Below are 20886 nucleotides of genomic sequence, written 5' to 3'. Positions count from 1 at the left end.
ACAATGAGATCCCAGAAGGAAACATATATCTTCATCATTAGCAAATAATTTAAACACAGGATCAAATCTGACATTGGCTCTTCTATTCCAGACCGGTGAGAGCTGGGAATGACACCGGTGTAGATGCCGTCTGCACCTACAGGCGCGACTCCACTGCTCCCCCGTTTGACAGAGTGGGTGTTTACCATGAAATCCGCAACAAGACAAATGGCATCACCAAGCTGGGCCCCTACACCCTGGACAAGGACAGTCTCTATGTCAATGGTAACCAGCTGATTTCTTTACGGCTTGTCCGTTCTATGTAATTCATTGCACCGATGTAACCATGGAGATGCGATATATTTGATGGACGTGAAAGATCACATATAGCAAGAAAGAGTCCCAACCCCAGAATAACCTCAGAGCATAGAAAGTCAGCGACTGTGTTATATCCAACTGCTCTTTCTGGACCATCCTACTTGTCACTTCCTTCCTTCCCCACCTGTCTAGTTGCCCTCTAATCATTTTCCCTTCTCATTCCAGGTTATAACGAAGCACCAGCTCTGCCAAGTGAGTATAGCTCAGAATGATCCTTAATGAAATAATTGGAGAGGTACAAAGTTTCAAAATTTAATATAAGAGAGGTGGTGAATAGTGCTTGTCTAGAACTGTGAGTCTGCTCACAATGGAATGGAATTGGCCCTCTAAGGAGAACTGTCTGCAGTTCCCTTCAGGGGAAATAAAACCCCATTTGCAATTTGCATCTGTGGAATTGTAGATGGGTTTTAGAGTGTCTGTACGGGTGAGTTCATTGATTTTTCATTGTTATTTCTCTTTTTGCAGCTGTTTTGCCAACCTCAACCCCCACTCCAGCAATTGAACATTTCACAGTGAACTTCACCATAACCAATCTCAAATATGATTCACAACTGGGAACACCTCATTCCACCCGGTTCAATGCTACTGGGAAAGTCTTGATCTCTTTGGTAAGTGTTACTCACTAACAGCCTTTCCGGGCACTTTGGGGTCTCTGGTGCTCTCAGCAGTACGACAGACTAATGACATCCTCTCTTTGCCAGCTCAACCCAATATTTGGAAACAGCAGCATCGGCCCATCTTATATAAGATGTGAAGTGAAGACTTACAGGTAAGGATCCAGGGGCTGAGATTACCATATTACCCTACAACGTGAAGGTTCATTTGCTGTCATTTTGTTCGGCACTGGACAGTCACCGGCAAATAATTTAAACACAAGATCAGATCTGACATTGGCTTTTCTATTCCAGACCGGTGAGAGCTGGGAATGACACCGGTGTAGATGCCGTCTGCACCTACAGGCGCGACTCCACGGCTCCCCCGTTTGATAGAGTGGGTGTTTACCATGAAATCCGCAACAAGACAAATGGCATCACCCAGCTGGGCCCCTACAACCTGGACAAGGACAGTCTCTATGTCAATGGTAACCAGCTGATTTCTTTACGGCTTGTCCGTTCTATGTAATTCATTGCACCGATGTAACCATGGGGACACGATATATTTGATGGACGTTAACGATCACATAGAGCAAGAAAGAGTCCCAACCCCGGAATAACCTCAGAGCATAGAAAGTCAGTGACTGTGTAATGTCCAACTGCCCTTTCTGGACCATCCTACTTGTCACTTCCTTTCCTCCCCTCATGTCTAGTTGCCCTCTGATCATTTTCCCTTCTCCTTCCAGGTTATAACGAAGCACCAGCTCTGCCAAGTGAGTATAGTTCAGAATGATCCTTACTGAAAAAATTGGGGAGATACCAACTTTCATAATTTAACATAAGAGAGGTGGTGAATGGTGCTTGTCTACAACTGTGACTCTGCTCACAATGGAATGGAATTGGCCCTCTAAGGAGAACTGTCCATAGTGCCCTTGGCCGGCAGGGGGGGGGGGGGAATAAAACCCCATTTGTAATTTGCATCTGTGGAATTGTAGATGGGTTTTAGTGTGTCTGTACGGGTGAGCTCATTGATTTTTCACTGTTGTTTCTTTTTTGCAGCTGTTTCGCCAACCTCAATCCCCGCTCTAGCTATTGAACATTTCACAGTGAACTTCACCATAACCAATCTCAAATATGATTCACAACTGGGATCTCCTCATTCTACCCGGTTCAATGCTACTGAGAAAGTCTTGATCTCCTTGGTAAGTGTTACTCGCTCACAGCTGTTCCGGGCACTTTGGGATCTCTGGTGCTCTCAGCACTACGACAGACTAATGACATCCTCTCTTTGCCAGCTCAACCCACTATTTGGAAACAGCAGCATCGGCCCATCGTATATAAGATGTGAAGTGACGGCTTACAGGTAAGGATCCAGGGGCTGAGATTACCATATTACCCTGCAACGTGAAGGTTCATTTGCTGTCATTTTGTTCGGCACTGGACAGTCACCAGCAAATAATTTAAACACAGGATCAGATCTGACATTGGCTTTTCTATTCCAGACCGGTGAGAGCTGGGAATGACACCGGTGTAGATGCCGTCTGCACCTACAGGCGTGACTCCACTGCTCCCCGTTTGACAGAGTGGGTGTTTACCATGAAATCCGCAACAAGACAAATGGCATCACCCAGCTGGGTCTCTACACCCTGGACAAGGACAGCCTCTATGTCAATGGTAACCAGCTGATTTCTTAACAGTTTTCTTTACTGCTCTTTCTGGTCATCCTTGCATCTACTTGTCACTTCCTTCTTTCTCCACCTATCTAGTTGCCCTCTAATCATTTCCCCTTTTCATTCCAGGTTATAACGAAGCACCAGCTCTGCCAAGTGAGTATACTTCAGAATGATAGTTACTGAAATAATTGGAGAGGTACAAAGTTTCAAAATTTAATATAAGAGAGGTGGTGAATAGTGCTTGTCTACAACTGTGACTCTGCTCACAATGGAATGGAATTGGCCCTCTAAGGAGAACTGTCCATAGTGCCCTTGGCCGGGGGGCAGGGAATAAAGCCCCATTTGTAGTTTGCATCTGTGGAATTGTAGATGGGTTTTAGTGTGTCTGCATGGGTGAGCTCATTGATTTTTCATTGTTTTTTCTTTTTTTGCAGCTGTTTCGCCAACCTCAACCCCCGCTCCAGCAATTGAACATTTCACAGTGAACTTCACCATAACCAATCTCAAATATGATTCACAACTGGGATCTCCTCATTCTACCCAGTTCAATGCTACTGAGAAAGTCTTGATCTCTTTGGTAAGTGTGACTGGTTCACAGCCTCTCTGGGCACTTTGGGGTATCTGGTGCTCTCAGCAGTACGACAGACTAATGACATCCTCTCTTTGCCAGCTCAACCCACTATTTGGAAACAGCAGCATCGGCCCATCTTATATAAGATGTGAAGTGACGGCTTACAGGTAAGGATCCAGGGGCAGAGATTACCATATTACCCTACAACGTGAAGGTTCATTTGCTGTCATTTTGCTCGGCACTGGACAGTCACCGGCAAATAATTTAAACACAAGATCAGATCTGACATTGGCTTTTCTATTCCAGACCGGTGAGAGCTGGGAATGACACCGGTGTAGATGCCGTCTGCACCTACAGGCACGACTCCACGGCTCCCCCGTTTGACAGAGTGGGTGTTTACCATGAAATCCGCAACAAGACAAATGGCATCACCCAGCTGGGTCCCTACACCCTGGACAAGGACAGCCTCTATGTCAATGGTAACCAGCTGATTTCTTAACAGTTTTCTTTACTGCTCTTTCTGGTCATCCTTGCATCTACTTGTCACTTCCTTCTTTCTCCACCTATCTAGTTGCCCTCTAATCATTTCCCCTTTTCATTCCAGGTTATAACGAAGCACCAGCTCTGCCAAGTGAGTATACTTCAGAATGATAGTTACTGAAATAATTGGAGAGGTACAAAGTTTCAAAATTTAATATAAGAGAGGTGGTGAATAGTGCTTGTCTACAACTGTGACTCTGCTCACAATGGAATGGAATTGGCCCTCTAAGGAGAACTGTCCATAGTGCCCTTGGCCGGCGGGGGGGGGGCGGGGAATAAAGCCCCATTTGTAGTTTGCATCTGTGGAATTGTAGATGGGTTTTAGTGTGTCTGCATGGGTGAGCTCATTGATTTTTCATTGTTTTTTCTTTTTTTGCAGCTGTTTCGCCAACCTCAACCCCCGCTCCAGCAATTGAACGTTTCACAGTGAACTTCACCATAACCAATCTCAAATATGATTCACAACTGGGATCTCCTCATTCTACCCAGTTCAATGCTACTGAGAAAGTCTTGATCTCTTTGGTAAGTGTGACTGGTTCACAGCCTCTCTGGGCACTTTGGGGTATCTGGTGCTCTCAGCAGTACGACAGACTAATGACATCCTCTCTTTGCCAGCTCAACCCACTATTTGGAAACAGCAGCATCGGCCCATCTTATATAAGATGTGAAGTGACGGCTTACAGGTAAGGATCCAGGGGCAGAGATTACCATATTACCCTACAACGTGAAGGTTCATTTGCTGTCATTTTGCTCGGCACTGGACAGTCACCGGCAAATAATTTAAACACAAGATCAGATCTGACATTGGCTTTTCTATTCCAGACCGGTGAGAGCTGGGAATGACACCGGTGTAGATGCCGTCTGCACCTACAGGCGTGACTCCACTGCTTCCCCGTTTGACAGAGTGGGTGTTTACCATGAAATCCGCAACAAGACAAATGGCATCACTCAGCTGGGCCCCTACAACCTGGACAAGGACAGTCTCTATGTCAATGGTAACCAGCTGATTTCTTAACAGTTTTCTTTGTAATTCATTGCACCATGTAACCATGGGGACACACATATATTTGATGGGGCGACGCACATCATCAGAGAGAGAAAGAGTCCCCCCCCCCGAATAATCCAGAGCAGAAAGTCAGTGACTGTGTAATGTCCAACTGCTCTTTCTGGTCATCCTTGCATCTACTTGTCACTTCCTTCTTTCTCCACCTATCTAGTTGCCCTCTGATCATTTCCCTTCTCCTTCCAGGTTATAACGAAGCACCAGCTCTGCCAAGTGAGTATAGTTCAGAATGATAGTTACTGAAATAATTGGAGAGATACCAAGTTTCATAATTTAACATAAGAGAGGTGGTGAATGGTGCTTGTCTACAACTGTGACTCTGCTCACAATGGAATGGAATTGGCCCTCTAAGGAGAACTGTCCATAGTGCCCTTGGCCGGCAGGGGCGGGGGGGGGAATAAAGCCCCATTTGTAGTTTGCATCTGTGGAATTGTAGATGGGTTTTAGTGTGTCTGCATGGGTGAGCTCATTGATTTTTCATTGTTGTTTCTTTTTTTGCAGCTGTTTCGCCAACCTCAACCCCCGCTCCAGCAATTGAACATTTCACAGTGAACTTCACCATAACCAATCTCAAATATGATTCACAACTGGGATCTCCTCATTCTACCCAGTTCAATGCTACTGAGAAAGTCTTGATCTCTTTGGTAAGTGTGACTGGTTCACAGCCTCTCTGGGCACTTTGGGATCTCTGGTGCTCTCAGCACTACGACAGACTAATGACATCCTCTCTTTGCCAGCTCAACCCACTATTTGGAAACAGCAGCATCGGCCCATCTTATATAAGATGTGAAGTGACGGCTTACAGGTAAGGATCCAGGGGCAGAGATTACCATATTACCCTACAACGTGAAGGTTCATTTGCTGTCATTTTGCTCGGCACTGGACAGTCACCGGCAAATAATTTAAACACAAGATCAGATCTGACATTGGCTTTTCTATTCCAGACCGGTGAGAGCTGGGAATGACACCGGTGTAGATGCCGTCTGCACCTACAGGCGTGACTCCACTGCTTCCCCGTTTGACAGAGTGGGTGTTTACCATGAAATCCGCAACAAGACAAATGGCATCACCCAGCTGGGCCCCTACAACCTGGACAAGGACAGTCTCTATGTCAATGGTAACCAGCTGATTTCTTAACAGTTTTCTTTACTGCCCTTTCTGGACCATCCTACTTGTCACTTCCTTTCCTCCCCTCATGTCTAGTTGCCCTCTGATCATTTTCCCTTCTCCTTCCAGGTTATAACGAAGCACCAGCTCTGCCAAGTGAGTATAGTTCAGAATGATCCTTACTGAAAAAATTGGGGAGATACCAACTTTCATAATTTAATATAAGAGAGGTGGTGAATAGTGCTTGTCTACACCTGTGACTCTGCTCACAATGGAATGGAATTGGCCCTCTAAGGAGAACTGTCCATAGTGCCCTTGGCCGGCGGGGGGGGGGCGGGGAATAAAGCCCCATTTGTAGTTTGCATCTGTGGAATTGTAGATGGGTTTTAGTGTGTCTGCATGGGTGAGCTCATTGATTTTTCATTGTTTTTTCTTTTTTTGCAGCTGTTTCGCCAACCTCAACCCCCGCTCCAGCAATTGAACGTTTCACAGTGAACTTCACCATAACCAATCTCAAATATGATTCACAACTGGGATCTCCTCATTCTACCCAGTTCAATGCTACTGAGAAAGTCTTGATCTCTTTGGTAAGTGTGACTGGTTCACAGCCGTTCCGGGCACTTTGGGATCTCTGGTGCTCTCAGCAGTACGACAGACTAATGACATCCTCTCTTTGCCAGCTCAACCCACTATTTGGAAACAGCAGCATCGGCCCATCTTATATAAGATGTGAAGTGACGGCTTACAGGTAAGGATCCAGGGGCAGAGATTACCATATTACCCTACAACGTGAAGGTTCATTTGCTGTCATTTTGCTCGGCACTGGACAGTCACCGGCAAATAATTTAAACACAAGATCAGATCTGACATTGGCTTTTCTATTCCAGACCGGTGAGAGCTGGGAATGACACCGGTGTAGATGCCGTCTGCACCTACAGGCGTGACTCCACTGCTTCCCCGTTTGACAGAGTGGGTGTTTACCATGAAATCCGCAACAAGACAAATGGCATCACCCAGCTGGGCCCCTACAACCTGGACAAGGACAGTCTCTATGTCAATGGTAACCAGCTGATTTCTTAACAGTTTTCTTTGTAATTCATTGCACCGGATGTAACCATGGGGACACGATATATTTGATGGACGTTAAATCATCATAGAGCAAGAAGAGTCCCAACCCCGAAATAATAACAGAGCAGCAAAGTCAGTGTGTGTGTGTAACTGCTCTTTCTGGTCATCCTTGCATCTACTTGTCACTTCCTTCTTTCTCCACCTATCTAGTTGCCCTCTAATCATTTCCCCTTTTCATTCCAGGTTATAACGAAGCACCAGCTCTGCCAAGTGAGTATACTTCAGAATGATCGTTACTGAAATAATTGGAGAGATACAAAGTTTCATAATTTAATATAAGAGAGGTGGTGAATGGTGCTTGTCTACAACTGTGAGTCTGCTCACAATGGAATGGAATTGGCCCTCTAAGGAGAACTGTCCATAGTGCCCTTGGCCGGCAGGGCGGGGAATAAAGCCCCATTTGTAGTTTGCATCTGTGGAATTGTAGATGGGTTTTAGTGTGTCTGCATGGGTGAGCTCATTGATTTTCACTGTTTTTCTTTTTTTGCAGCTGTTTCGCCAACCTCAATCCCCGCTCTAGCTATTGAACATTTCACAGTGAACTTCACCATAACCAATCTCAAATATGATTCACAACTGGGATCTCCTCATTCTACCCCGTTCAATGCGACTGAGAAAGTCTTGATCTCTTTGGAAAGTGTGACTGGTTCACAGCCTCTCTGGGCACTTTGGGATCTCTGGTGCTCTCAGCACTACGACAGACTAATGACATCCTCTCTTTGCCAGCTCAACCCACTATTTGGAAACAGCAGCATCGGCCCATCGTATATAAGATGTGAAGTGACGGCTTACAGGTAAGGATCCAGGGGCTGAGATTACCATATTACCCTGCAACGTGAAGGTTCATTTGCTGTCATTTTGTTCGGCACTGGACAGTCACCGGCAAATAATTTAAACACAAGATCAGATCTGACATTGGCTTTTCTATTCCAGACCGGTGAGAGCTGGGAATGACACCGGTGTAGATGCCGTCTGCACCTACAGGCGTGACTCCACTGCTTCCCCGTTTGACAGAGTGGGTGTTTACCATGAAATCCGCAACAAGACAAATGGCATCACCCAGCTGGGTCTCTACACCCTGGACAAGGACAGCCTCTATGTCAATGGTAACCAGCTGATTTCTTAACAGTATTCTTTACTGCTCTTTCTGGTCATCCTTGCATCTACTTGTCACTTCCTTTCCTCCACATGTCTAGTTGCCCTCTGATCATTTTCCCTTCTCCTTCCAGGTTATAACGAAGCACCAGCTCTGCCAAGTGAGTATACTTCAGAATGATAGTTACTGAAATAATTGGAGAGGTACAAAGTTTCAAAATTTAATATAAGAGAGGTGGTGAATAGTGCTTGTCTACAACTGTGACTCTGCTCACAATGGAATGGAATTGGCCCTCTAAGGAGAACTGTCTGCAGTGCCCTTGGCCGGCGGGGAAATAAAACCCCATTTGTAATTTGCATCTGTGGAACTGTAGATGGGTTTTAGTGTGTCTGCATGGGTGAGTTCATTGATTTTTCATTGTTATTTCTTTTTGCAGCTGTTTTGCCAACCTCAACCCCACTCCAGCAATTGAACATTTCACAGTGAACTTCACCATAACCAATCTCAAATATGATTCACAACTGGGATCTCCTCATTCTACCCAGTTCAATGCTACTGAGAAAGTCTTGATCTCCTTGGTAAGTGTGACTGGTTCACAGCCTCTCTGGGCACTTTGGGATCTCTGGTGCTCTCAGCACTACGACAGACTAATGACATCCTCTCTTTGCCAGCTCAACCCACTATTTGGAAACAGCAGCATCGGCCCATCTTATATAAGATGTGAAGTGACGGCTTACAGGTAAGGATCCAGGGGCTGAGATTACCATATTACCCTACAACGTGAAGGTTCATTTGCTGTCATTTTGTTCGGCACTGGCCAGTCACCGGCAAACAATTTAAACACAGGATCAGATCTGACATTGGCTTTTCTATTCCAGACCGGTGAGAGCTGGGAATGACACCGTGTAGATGCCATCTGCACCTACAGGCGTGACTCCACTGCTTCCCCGTTTGACAGAGTGGGTGTTTACCATGAAATCCGCAACAAGACAAATGGCATCACCCAGCTGGGCCCCTACAACCTGGACAAGGACAGTCTCTATGTCAATGGTAACCAGCTGATTTCTTAACAGTTTTCTTTGTAATTCATTGCACATGTGGAACCATGGGGGGGGATATATTATTTGATGGGCGTTAATCACATAGAGCAGAGAAAGAGTCCCCAACCCGGAATACTCCAGAGAGCATAGAAAGTAGACTACTGCTCTTTCTGACCATCCTTGCATCTACTTGTCACTTCCTTCTTTCTCCACCTATCTAGTTGCCCTCTGATCATTTTCCCTTCTCCTTCCAGGTTATAACGAAGCACCAGCTCTGCCAAGTGAGTATAGTTCAGAATGATCCTTACTGAAATAATTGCAGAGATACAAACTTTCATAATTTAACATAAGAGAGGTGGTGAATGGTGCTTGTCTACAACTGTGACTCTGCTCACAATGGAATGGAATTGGCCCTCTAAGGAGAACTGTCCATAGTGCCCTTGGCCGGCAGGGGCGGGGGGGGGAATAAAACCCCATTTGTAATTTGCATCTGTGGAATTGTAGATGGGTTTTAGTGTGTCTGTACGGGTGAGCTCATTGATTTTTCACTGTTGTTTCTTTTTTGCAGCTGTTTCGCCAACCTCAATCCCCGCTCTAGCTATTGAACATTTCACAGTGAACTTCACCATAACCAATCTCAAATATGATTCACAACTGGGATCTCCTCATTCTACCCGGTTCAATGCTACTGAGAAAGTCTTGATCTCCTTGGTAAGTGTTACTCGCTCACAGCCGTTCCGGGCACTTTGGGATCTCTGGTGCTCTCAGCACTACGACAGACTAATGACATCCTCTCTTTGCCAGCTCAACCCACTATTTGGAAACAGCAGCATCGGCCCATCGTATATAAGATGTGAAGTGACGGCTTACAGGTAAGGATCCAGGGGCTGAGATTACCATATTACCCTGCAACGTGAAGGTTCATTTGCTGTCATTTTGTTCGGCACTGGACAGTCACCGGCAAATAATTTAAACACAGGATCAGATCTGACATTGGCTTTTCTATTCCAGACCGGTGAGAGCTGGGAATGACACCGGTGTAGATGCCGTCTGCACCTACAGGCACGACTCCACGGCTCCCCCGTTTGACAGAGTGGGTGTTTACCATGAAATCCGCAACAAGACAAATGGCATCACCCAGCTGGGTCCCTACACCCTGGACAAGGACAGCCTCTATGTCAATGGTAACCAGCTGATTTCTTAACAGTTTTCTTTACTGCTCTTTCTGGTCATCCTTGCATCTACTTGTCACTTCCTTCTTTCTCCACCTATCTAGTTGCCCTCTAATCATTTCCCCTTTTCATTCCAGGTTATAACGAAGCACCAGCTCTGCCAAGTGAGTATACTTCAGAATGATAGTTACTGAAATAATTGGAGAGGTACAAAGTTTCAAAATTTAATATAAGAGAGGTGGTGAATAGTGCTTGTCTACACCTGTGACTCTGCTCACAATGGAATGGAATTGGCCCTCTAAGGAGAACTGTCTGCAGTTCCCTTCGGGGGAAATAAAACCCCATTTGCAATTTGCATCTGTGGAACTGTAGATGGGTTTTAGAGTGTCTGTACGGGTGAGTTCATTGATTTTTCATTGTTATTTCTCTTTTTGCAGCTGTTTTGCCAACCTCAACCCCCACTCCAGGAATTGAACATTTCACAGTGAACTTCACCATAACCAATCTCAAATATGATTCACAACTGGGAACGCCTCATTCTACCCGGTTCAATGCTACTGAGAAAGTCTTGATCTCCTTGGTAAGTGTTACTCGCTCACAGCCGTTCCGGGCACTTTGGGATCTCTGGGGCTCTCAGCACTACGACAGACTAATGACATCCTCTCTTTGCCAGCTCAACCCACTATTTGGAAACAGCAGCATCGGCCCATCGTATATAAGATGTGAAGTGACGGCTTACAGGTAAGGATCCAGGGGCTGAGATTACCATATTACCCTGCAACGTGAAGGTTCATTTGCTGTCATTTTGTTCGGCACTGGACAGTCACCGGCAAAGAATTTAAACACAGGATCAGATCTGACATTGGCTTTTCTATTCCAGACCGGTGAGAGCTGGGAATGACACCGGTGTAGATGCCGTCTGCACCTACAGGCACGACTCCACGGCTCCCCCGTTTGACAGAGTGGGTGTTTACCATGAAATCCGCAACAAGACAAATGGCATCACCCAGCTGGGTCCCTACACCCTGGACAAGGACAGCCTCTATGTCAATGGTAACCAGCTGATTTCTTAACAGTTTTCTTTACTGCTCTTTCTGATCATCCTTGCATCTACTTGTCACTTCCTTCTTTCTCCACCTATCTAGTTGCCCTCTAATCATTTTCCCTTTTCATTCCAGGTTATAACGAAGCACCAGCTCTGCCAAGTGAGTATACTTCAGAATGATCCTTACTGAAATAATTGGAGAGGTACAAAGTTTCAAAATTTAATATAAGAGAGGTGGTGAATAGTGCTTGTCTACACCTGTGACTCTGCTCACAATGGAATGGAATTGGCCCTCTAAGGAGAACTGTCTGCAGTTCCCTTCGGGGGAAATAAAACCCCATTTGCAATTTGCATCTGTGGAACTGTAGATGGGTTTTAGAGTGTCTGTACGGGTGAGTTCATTGATTTTTCATTGTTATTTCTCTTTTTGCAGCTGTTTTGCCAACCTCAACCCCCACTCCAGCAATTGAACATTTCACAGTGAACTTCACCATAACCAATCTCAAATATGATTCACAACTGGGAACGCCTCATTCTACGCGGTTCAATGCTACTGAGAAAGTCTTGATCTCTTTGGTAAGTGTTACTCGCTAACAGCCTCTCCGGGCACTTTGGGGTCTCTGGTGCTCTCAGCAGTACGACAGACTAATGACATCCTCTCTTTGCCAGCTCAACCCACTATTTGGAAACAGCAGCATCGGCCCATCGTATATAAGATGTGAAGTGACGGCTTACAGGTAAGGATCCAGGGGCTGAGATTACCATATTACCCTGCAACGTGAAGGTTCATTTGCTGTCATTTTGTTCGGCATTGGCCAGTCACCGGCAAACAATTTAAACACAGGATCAGATCTGACATTGGCTTTTCTATTCCAGACCGGTGAGAGCTGGGAATGACACCGGTGTAGATGCCATCTGCACCTACAGGCACGACTCCACTGCTCCCCCGTTTGACAGAGTGGGTGTTTACCATGAAATCCGCAACAAGACAAATGGCATCACCAAGCTGGGCCCCTACACCCTGGACAAGGACAGTCTCTATGTCAATGGTAACCAGCTGATTTCTGTACAGCTTGTCCGTTTTATGTAATTCATTGCACCGATGTAACCATGGAGATGCGATATATTTGATGGACATGAAAGATCACATATAGCAAGAAAGAGTCCCAATCCCAGAATAACCTCAGAGCATAGAAAGTCAGCGACTGTGTTATGTCCAATTGCTCTTTCTGGACCATCCTACTTGTCACTTCCTTCCCTCCCCTCATGTCTAGTTGCCCTCTAATCATTTTCCCTTCTCCTTCCAGGTTATAATGAAGCACCAGCTCTGCCAAGTGAGTATAGTTCAGAATGATCCTTACTGAAAAAATTGGGGAGATACCAACTTTCATAATTTAACATAAGAGAGGTGGTGAATGGTGCTTGTCTACAACTGTGACTCTGCTCACAATGGAATGGAATTGGCCCTCTAAGGAGAACTGTCCATAGTACACTTGGGGGGGAAATAAAACCCCATTTGTGATTTGCATCTGTGGAATTGTAGATGGGTTTTAGTGTGTCTGTACGGGTGAGTTCATTGATTTTTCATTCTGTTATTTTTTTCTTTTTTCATCTGTTTTGGTAACCTCAACCCCCGCTCCAGCAATTGAATATTTCACAGTGAACTTCACCATAACCAATCTCAAATATGATTCACAACTGGGATCTCCTCATTCTACCCGGTTCAATGCTACTGAGAAAGTTTTGATCTCCTTGGTAAGTGTGACTGGTTCACAGCCTTTCCGGGCACTTTGGGGTATCTGGTGCTCTCAGCAGTACGACAGACTAATGACATCCTCTCTTTGCCAGCTCAACCCAATATTTGGAAACAGCAGCATCGGCCCATCTTATATAAGATGTGAAGTGACGGCTTACAGGTAAGGATCCAGGTTCCGAGATTACCATATTACCGTACAACACGGAGGTTCATTTGCTGTCATTTTGTTTGGTGCTGGACAGTCACCAGCAAATAATCTAAACACAGGATCAGATCTGACATTGGCTTTTCTATTGTAGACCGGTGAGAGCTGGGAATGACACTGGTGTAGATGCCGTCTGCACCTACAGGCGCGACTCCACTGCTCCCCCGTTTGACAGAGTGAGGGTTTACCGTGAAGTGAGGAACAAGACAAATGGCATCACCAAGCTGGGCCCCTACATCCTGGACAAGGACAGCCTCTTTGTCAATGGTAAGTTGCTAATATCCTTATCATTATAATGTGCTCTTATGTGTCTGATTGCCTGGGCATTCCCTTTAATAAATTAATAGACAAAGATTAGTGACCTGATCCTCTGCTGCCCTTTGGTTTGAATCCTCTTGACATCCATGGAAAGTTAGTTTATAATGTACCAGATTGGACGGGTTATACTTTGTGAGATGTAAATTAGGACACAAGAGAGAAGGCAGGTGAGATTTTCTTGTGTTTCGAAGCAGGGAAGGCAGCATTACAATCCACAGAGCAGTAGGAGCTAATGGCCATCTTTGACTACCACTAGCTGGCAAAGGTCTCAAGGCCTTTGTAGAACATGCTCTGGAAACAAAACCAAACCCCCTCAACATGCAGTATAAAAAATGTTGTTATTATTTGTTGTACTTTGGCAGTGTGTTTGTACTGCATCTAGCACTGGAAACGTATCGAAAAGTCATGCAGTAAAATAGGGCCAGGGTCTCCCACCATTACACACGGAGCAGGACAGCTGACTTCAGCATTATTTTCATGACAATCGGCTGCCGGAACGGACCCAGGCCACGCCTGTGTAAAACAAAGTAACACTTCCTGCTTTAAGTTTCATGGAATTGTTTTTGCGGTCAGTTCTCTGTCTTCCTTTCCCAGCTGCCTAGCATGACCTTTATTTATTGTCTCTTTCCTTTCCAGGTTACAACGAAGCAAACCCTCCGCCAAGTAAGTGTCTTTAAGAACTGGTGTATATTGAAACTATACATTAGAGTGTCAATCTACAGGAAGTCTAAAATAAATCAGAACCAGCAATATGCTGGTGGTTCAGTGGGCCAGCTCCTTTCATAAGGACCAGTTTTCCGATTGAAAGACTAAAACCTCATTGAATACTTTGTGTGCAGCTGTGCCAGCAGCCAACAGATTTTTTTTAAATAAGTCCGTAGGGGGAAATGATTTGATTTAAATTTCTGGTTGCTATTCACTTTTTTCCAGCTGTGATGCCAACTACAATTCCAGCTCCAACAGTTGACTATTTCACGGTGAACTTCACCATCACAAATCTCCAATACACATTCCACTTAGGAACCCCAAATTCCGATAAATTCAATGCTACAGAAAAAGTCCTGACCTCTTTGGTAAGTGTGAATTGCTTCATTCATTCCTTTTTCGTTCTTTTTGGTATTATGATTCTCTCGGCATGATGGACTCATGACATCTTTTTCTTTGCCAGCTTGACCCATTGTTCAAAAACAGCAGCATTGGCCCTGTCTATATGGGATGCAGAGTGATGACTTATAGGTAAGGATAATAAGCTTTGGAAGATTTGTTCATATTCTTCCATCTGATGCTATAATGTAATACACACAGAGGTCTCTTTACTGCCCTTCTTGTTAATTTTAGTATTGTAACAAGAAACCATCTACACTGTCATTTTCAATGCACACATCTCCGTAAATACATTTTATTTCATGCTTTCATCTATTTGGGTTGAAGTTAATTTCACAATTTTGGCAGATGCATCTCATAATAGGATTGTGTAAGCAAATACAGAAATATCTAGCATGAATATCAGAGAGCTCAGGAGCAAACAAGAACATGTCCTGCTTTCTCTAGGCCTGTGAATAATGGAGATGACACCAGCGTAGATGCCCTCTGCACCTACAGAACGGACTCTACCACATCCAGGTTCGACAGAGTGAGGGTTTACCATGAGCTGAGCAACAAAACAAGTGGAATCACCAAGTTAGGACCCTACAGCCTGGCTGACAAGAGCCTTTATGTTAATGGTAAACAGCTGGTTCCTTTATAGCTGCAGGGATACAATCACATGGCCCATAAATGCCTAACGAATGAAAGAAATAGTGTAGCAGTGACTGCAAAACAGATGAGCAGGGTTTAAAATGTGCCATTGTTTGGGTGAAAGTGCTTTGTATTCACACAGTTGCATCCTCTACACAAACTTCCCCTCCTCACCCTCTGTGCATCTGCCTCCAATTAAGCCACTTATCTCCACTGGGTTTAAGTTCAGACCAATGTAGTAGTTCAGGGGTTCTCAAACTTCATTTCACCGTGACCCCCTCCTGGCAACAAAAACCACTACACGACCCCAGGAGGGGGGAACCGAGCCCACCTGAGCCCCACCGTCCCGGGCGGGGGGGCCCAAAGCCAAAGCCTGAGCCTCACCGCCCCAGGACCAAAGCCGAAGCCCGAGGGCTTCAGCCCCAGGCAGGGAGCCTGTAACCTGAGCCCTGCTACTCAGCCAGGGCTGGTGCCCTTGGACTTTGGCTCTGACCTTGGGCGGTGGGGACTGGGTCTGGGGTAGTGGGGCTCGGGCTTTGGAAAAATTTTCCTTCTCCACAGAGCATTGAGCAATCTTTTCAAAATGTACCCCACCGTGCACCCCACCAAAATGTACCCCCCATGTACCCCACCAAAATGTACCCCACCGTGCACCCCACCAAAATGAAACCCCCCATTAGCTGCGTTGAATGGGTCATCCTGTTGTGGAACGTTTCATTTATCCAGACGTCTCCAAATCGATTTCTCGTCATTCATCCCCTGCCTGCCTCTCTGATTCTATTACTGTCCCTTCCCTTTGCAGGTTACAATGAAGCGCGTTCTGTGCCAAGTAAGTATCTTTCAGAACTGAAAAGGTCGTAAAGCTTTGCAAAGTTAGCAGAGAAGAGGGAGTGATGACGCCTGTTTAGACACCTTTTCATTGGTTGATATTATAATTGAACTAAAATTAGAAATAAGGCACACATTTTTCACACTGAAAGTGACTGCCGAGCTGCCAAGGGAAGTGGTGGATTCTCCATCTCTTGATATCTTCACACCAAGACCGGATACCTTTCTGGGAGAGCTGCTTTAGTCAAACACAAGTTACTGGCCTCTGTACAGGGGTAGCTGGATGAAATTCTACGATCGCTGTTATATAAGAGGCTGCACTAGATAATCTAACAGTCTCTTCTGGCCTGAACATCCATGCATTTATTAATTAGCTCTCCTAAGGTTTTCCTTTAAACATCTGGTGTGGAATATTGACACTACACTGGGTTAATGCATTTTAGTGTGTTTTTGGGAGTAATACCTGTCTTTAAGTTAAAACTGTTATTCACCATTTTCCCAGCTACGATGCCAACTGCAACCAGTGCTCCTGCTCCAACAGTCGAACATTTCACTGTGAACTTCACCATAACCAATCTCCAGTACACTTCCCAGCTAGGAACCCCCAATTCCTTGAAATTCAATAATACAGAGAAAGTGCTGATCTCTTTGGTAAGTGTGTCTAAGTCCAAGTCACGTCCAGTCTTTTGGAGGGGCTGCAATTATCTCTGTGTGATGGACTCATGAAATCCTCTCTTTTGCCAGCTTGACCCACTGCTCACAAACAGCAGCATCGGCTCAGACTACAAAGGATGCAAAGTGATAGCTTATAGGTAAGAACAGTGGGAAGAAGGCTTTTTGTTTTATATCGTATTTACTATTTATTCTGCTTGATTCTTTATTTATTAAAAGTATAACATGAACCCGTCACAATTGCCCCTTGGCACATATGCCTCACTGAGAAATAATACTGTGCCCTATTTTAAGTTAACTAAACAGATCGTTATCCCTAAAAGAGGCAAATCAGATTCACCTCCCTCCATGGGAAAGGTCTGGGGGAACTGATGGGGCTTATGCCACACCCTAAAGTTCAACACACTTTGATTCTGTTGGACCAAGGAGGTGTTTGTAAACTCCAGGGCCTTCCTGAAAATGCATCGTCCTCATCCACCAAAGGTAGACTGGTAGCGAGCGCATCTCGACTAACCAGCTTCACAATGACACACAAGAATGGAGGTGGCCTATGCTATATGGTTATCATTTGCCTTATGGCTGACAGCATCGGACGTGCTTGTTAAATTTAATTAGAGAGGAAGGATGGCACCTTGGAGGCCTGGGTTCCATTCCCTGCTCTGCCACAACCATTCACTGTGACCTTGGGTGAGTCACTTAGTCTCTCTGACTCACCTCCCAATTTGTAAACTGGGGATAATCATACTGCTGCTCCTCCCAGCGGTATTGTGAGGATAAATACATTAAAAAGTGTGAGGTTCTTGGATACTAGAGCAATGAGGGCCCAACAAGTACCTTAGATCAACAACTAATATGTTAATCTATCCTTGTTAATGTTAGCTTTGTGAGGGGAAAACAAACCTTCTCTACTTTGTTATTTTTCTGCAGACTTAACATGCTGCAGATTTCAGAGGATTTTACCTGATGGTCTGTGGGCAGCAACTGCATTGAGAACCAACCATTTGGGGTGGAGGGGAGGGCAGGTAGGGAGTGAGGAGGGGAAATGGGTCCAGGAGAGGATTTCTCTCTCACAAAGTGGTCGACAGATTTAAAACGTTGGCAAACCCACTAGTTACCTTACCTAGCATTTTATTTCATCTCCAAATAGAGCAGATTGATTTTTTTCCTGAAGCTTTTTAAAATTTTCCAATGTTATAAATGGATAGGGAAAAAAAATCACATGAAACTTACTTGTCCTGTTGTCCCCAGCCCTGTGAAGAATGGCGACGGCACGCGCGTCGATGCCCTCTGCACCTACCGAAAGGACTTCACCAGACCCAAGTTTGACAGAGCGAAGGTTTACCACGAGCTGAGCAACAAGACAAGAGACATCACTAAATTAGGTCCTTACAACCTGGACAACAGCAGCCTCTACGTCAATGGTAAATAACTAACGGCCTCTTGTTCACTCCTGTGGCAGGCACGGTGTTAAGAATGGAAAAAGCAATGTAACACTCTGCAACACACGCACAATTCACTGTATACATACAGCTACATCCACTGTGCGCAGCTTCTTCCATACCCTGCGTGCTCTGTTTATGTGTACATTGCATCTAATAATTTACATGCCTGGAGTGGCTTTAAATCCAAGCCATTACACTGCGGCTATTAGCTTTCTACATCACACACCAATTAATTCCCAAGAGCTGTGAAGCAGCATTGGAATCTTCAGCGCTTGGCTTCAGCCGTCCATTCCTGAGTTATCTGTTTTATGCTCTTTCGTTTTTTAGTCTCTCTGTCCATAGCCCTGTTTCTTAATGATAATTTCTGTTCCTTTCCAGAATACAACGAAGCACTTCTTGGACCAAGTAAGTGTTTTATCAAATTAATTCATATTAAAGCTCTCAAAGGAAACTTAGTGGGGAAGGAATCCTCGAAAGCCCTGTAGAAGTGTAGAGTTCTGTTGGGACTGAGGGTGTCTTTGAGGGTGCAGACGGCTTTGTATATTGCTGTGTTATGATCCTTTCTCTCCTATATCACAGCTCTGAGCCTAACTACCCCCCAGAGTCCAACAGCTGGGCATTTCACACTGAACATCACCTTAACCAACCTCCGCTACACCACAGACCTGGGGACACCGGGTTCCCGCAAATTCAATTCTACAGAGAAAACAATACTCTATTATGTAAGTCTGACAGACACGCTGCCCGGCCTGTTTCATTTGTCGGCTCTTGTTCTCTCCCCTTTGCACAACCCCATTTTCCCCCTGCACACGTGTCGGACTCAGGAAATTATCTTTTCCTTGGCAGATTGAGCCTCTGCTCAGAAACAGCAGCATTGGCCCTATCTACACTGGATGCAAAGTGATGGCATTTAGGTAAGGATGGAATATTCTTCAGTTACGCTGCAGTGTAGGGCTTCATGTACATTCGATGGACACGCTAATAACTAACAATGTATAGTCGCTTTTCCATTTTCTTCAGTATTTAAAATATCCATGTATCTAACCACCACCAGTGGCCGGCATTTAGTACCTGGGAACCAGCATCATGAAAGCTGCTGTGATTTCTGAGATACCCTTTTTTTCATAACATTGATTTCATAATGATATTGTGATATTTCCATAAGCTTCCGTTAAATCCAAATTCAAACCATTATCCTGTCCCTCTGGATAGTGCGGCTTGAGTTTAGTTGGTTCTGTTTAATATCATATTGAGGAGCGAACACAGACAAGGGCACTAACTAACAGAAATCTCCATAACGTCTGATTTCCTAGGTCGGTGAAGAACAGGGATGACACAGGAGTAGACGCCTTGTGCAGCTACAGGAATGAGCCCACAGCTCCCAAGTTTGACAGAGTGAAGGTTTATCGTGAGCTGAGCAGCATGACAAAGGACATCACCAAGTTAGGGCAATACAACCTGGAGAACAAGAGCCTCTATGTCAATGGTAATCGGATGATGGTCTCACACCTCCAGGGAGCTCTCACATCGCTCCTGGGTTTAACGCGTATGAATAAAAAAGATGAAACCTCTGAAAAATCTACACAAGAAAATGACATCCACACAGCAGACAAATCAGTCCAGACTTGAGGAAAATATTTGTGAACTTGGAAAACAGCTGATTTCCTTGCACCCCATAGAAACATTCCTTCATTGGGGCGACAGCTGCCATAGTCGGACAAAATAAATTCCTGAAGAGACGGAAAGGGGAAAATACAGGAAAGCGAGAGATGGCCTGCTTGGGCCTTAGGCTCCCATTCGCCAGGGCATTTAAGCACGTCCTTAACTTTAAGCACGGAAGTGTCCCATTCATGTTTATGGAATAACACGTGCTTAAAGGTGAGCACAAGCCTAAGAGCTTTGCTGAATCGGGGCCTTATTTAAGAACATGGGTAAACTGGTCGCAAACACTTAAGTGACTTAGGAGACCAAGTCCCATGGATTGGCAGGATTTAGGCTTCTGAGTCCTACAGGCACTTCTAAAATTTTTACCTTAAGTCCCATTTTTAAAAGTGACTTGAGCGATGTAGGGGACTAGGTCCCAGTGACAATCACTGGGATTTAATCTCCTAAATCATGTAGGTATTTCTGAGCTTTTATCCCAACAGTACACACAGCTTTTCTCTCCGAGTTGCAGTTCTTTGAGATTATAGTAAAATACACCCGTTCTTAAGCAACGGGGTGTCTTATTTGATAGATACACATCTACAGCACTCGGCTTCTGGCCATCCATTCCTGAGTTATCTGTTTTATGATCCTCTTTCGTTTTTTAGTCTCTCTGTCCACAGCCCTGTTTCTTAATGATAATTTCTGTTCCTTTCCAGAATACAACGAAGCACTTCTTGGACCGAGTAAGTGTTTTATCAAATTAATTCATATTAAAGCTCTCAAAGGAAACTTAGTGGGGAAGGAATCCTCGAAAGCCCTGTAGAAGTGTAGAGTTCTGTTGGGACTGACGGTGTCTTTGAGGATGCAGACGGCTTTGTATATTGCTGTGTTATGAT

At 44.9% G+C, this 20886-nt stretch overlaps 1 protein-coding gene across 1 annotated transcript in view; it reads left to right on the top strand.

Annotated features, from left to right (window-relative positions):
* Positions 1-20886, top strand: part of MUC16 (mucin 16, cell surface associated) — a 48594-nt gene that overhangs the window by 15038 nt on the left and 12670 nt on the right. The window contains 60 exon segments of the mRNA XM_039516209.1: positions 92-264; positions 523-549; positions 823-965; positions 1059-1126; positions 1266-1438; positions 1697-1723; positions 2010-2152; positions 2246-2313; positions 2453-2520; positions 2523-2624; positions 2750-2776; positions 3058-3200; positions 3294-3361; positions 3501-3673; positions 3799-3825; positions 4114-4256; positions 4350-4417; positions 4557-4729; positions 4984-5010; positions 5299-5441; positions 5535-5602; positions 5742-5914; positions 6034-6060; positions 6349-6491; positions 6585-6652; positions 6792-6964; positions 7216-7242; positions 7523-7826; positions 7966-8138; positions 8262-8288; positions 9038-9178; positions 9423-9449; positions 9737-9879; positions 9973-10040; positions 10180-10352; positions 10478-10504; positions 10778-10920; positions 11014-11081; positions 11221-11393; positions 11519-11545; positions 11819-11961; positions 12055-12122; positions 12262-12434; positions 12693-12719; positions 13028-13140; positions 13234-13301; positions 13441-13613; positions 14301-14327; positions 14595-14737; positions 14833-14900; positions 15216-15388; positions 16204-16230; positions 16732-16880; positions 16974-17041; positions 18150-18322; positions 18722-18748; positions 18923-19065; positions 19190-19257; positions 19657-19829; positions 20707-20733. Of these exon segments, the coding sequence (XP_039372143.1) occupies positions 92-264; positions 523-549; positions 823-965; positions 1059-1126; positions 1266-1438; positions 1697-1723; positions 2010-2152; positions 2246-2313; positions 2453-2520; positions 2523-2624; positions 2750-2776; positions 3058-3200; positions 3294-3361; positions 3501-3673; positions 3799-3825; positions 4114-4256; positions 4350-4417; positions 4557-4729; positions 4984-5010; positions 5299-5441; positions 5535-5602; positions 5742-5914; positions 6034-6060; positions 6349-6491; positions 6585-6652; positions 6792-6964; positions 7216-7242; positions 7523-7826; positions 7966-8138; positions 8262-8288; positions 9038-9178; positions 9423-9449; positions 9737-9879; positions 9973-10040; positions 10180-10352; positions 10478-10504; positions 10778-10920; positions 11014-11081; positions 11221-11393; positions 11519-11545; positions 11819-11961; positions 12055-12122; positions 12262-12434; positions 12693-12719; positions 13028-13140; positions 13234-13301; positions 13441-13613; positions 14301-14327; positions 14595-14737; positions 14833-14900; positions 15216-15388; positions 16204-16230; positions 16732-16880; positions 16974-17041; positions 18150-18322; positions 18722-18748; positions 18923-19065; positions 19190-19257; positions 19657-19829; positions 20707-20733 (6188 nt within the window).

This window comes from Mauremys reevesii, linkage group 26, assembly GCF_016161935.1.
Source record: "Mauremys reevesii isolate NIE-2019 linkage group 26, ASM1616193v1, whole genome shotgun sequence".
In the NCBI taxonomy this organism is placed as follows: domain Eukaryota; kingdom Metazoa; phylum Chordata; order Testudines; family Geoemydidae; genus Mauremys; species Mauremys reevesii.
This window is presented reverse-complemented; position numbering and strand designations above follow the sequence as displayed.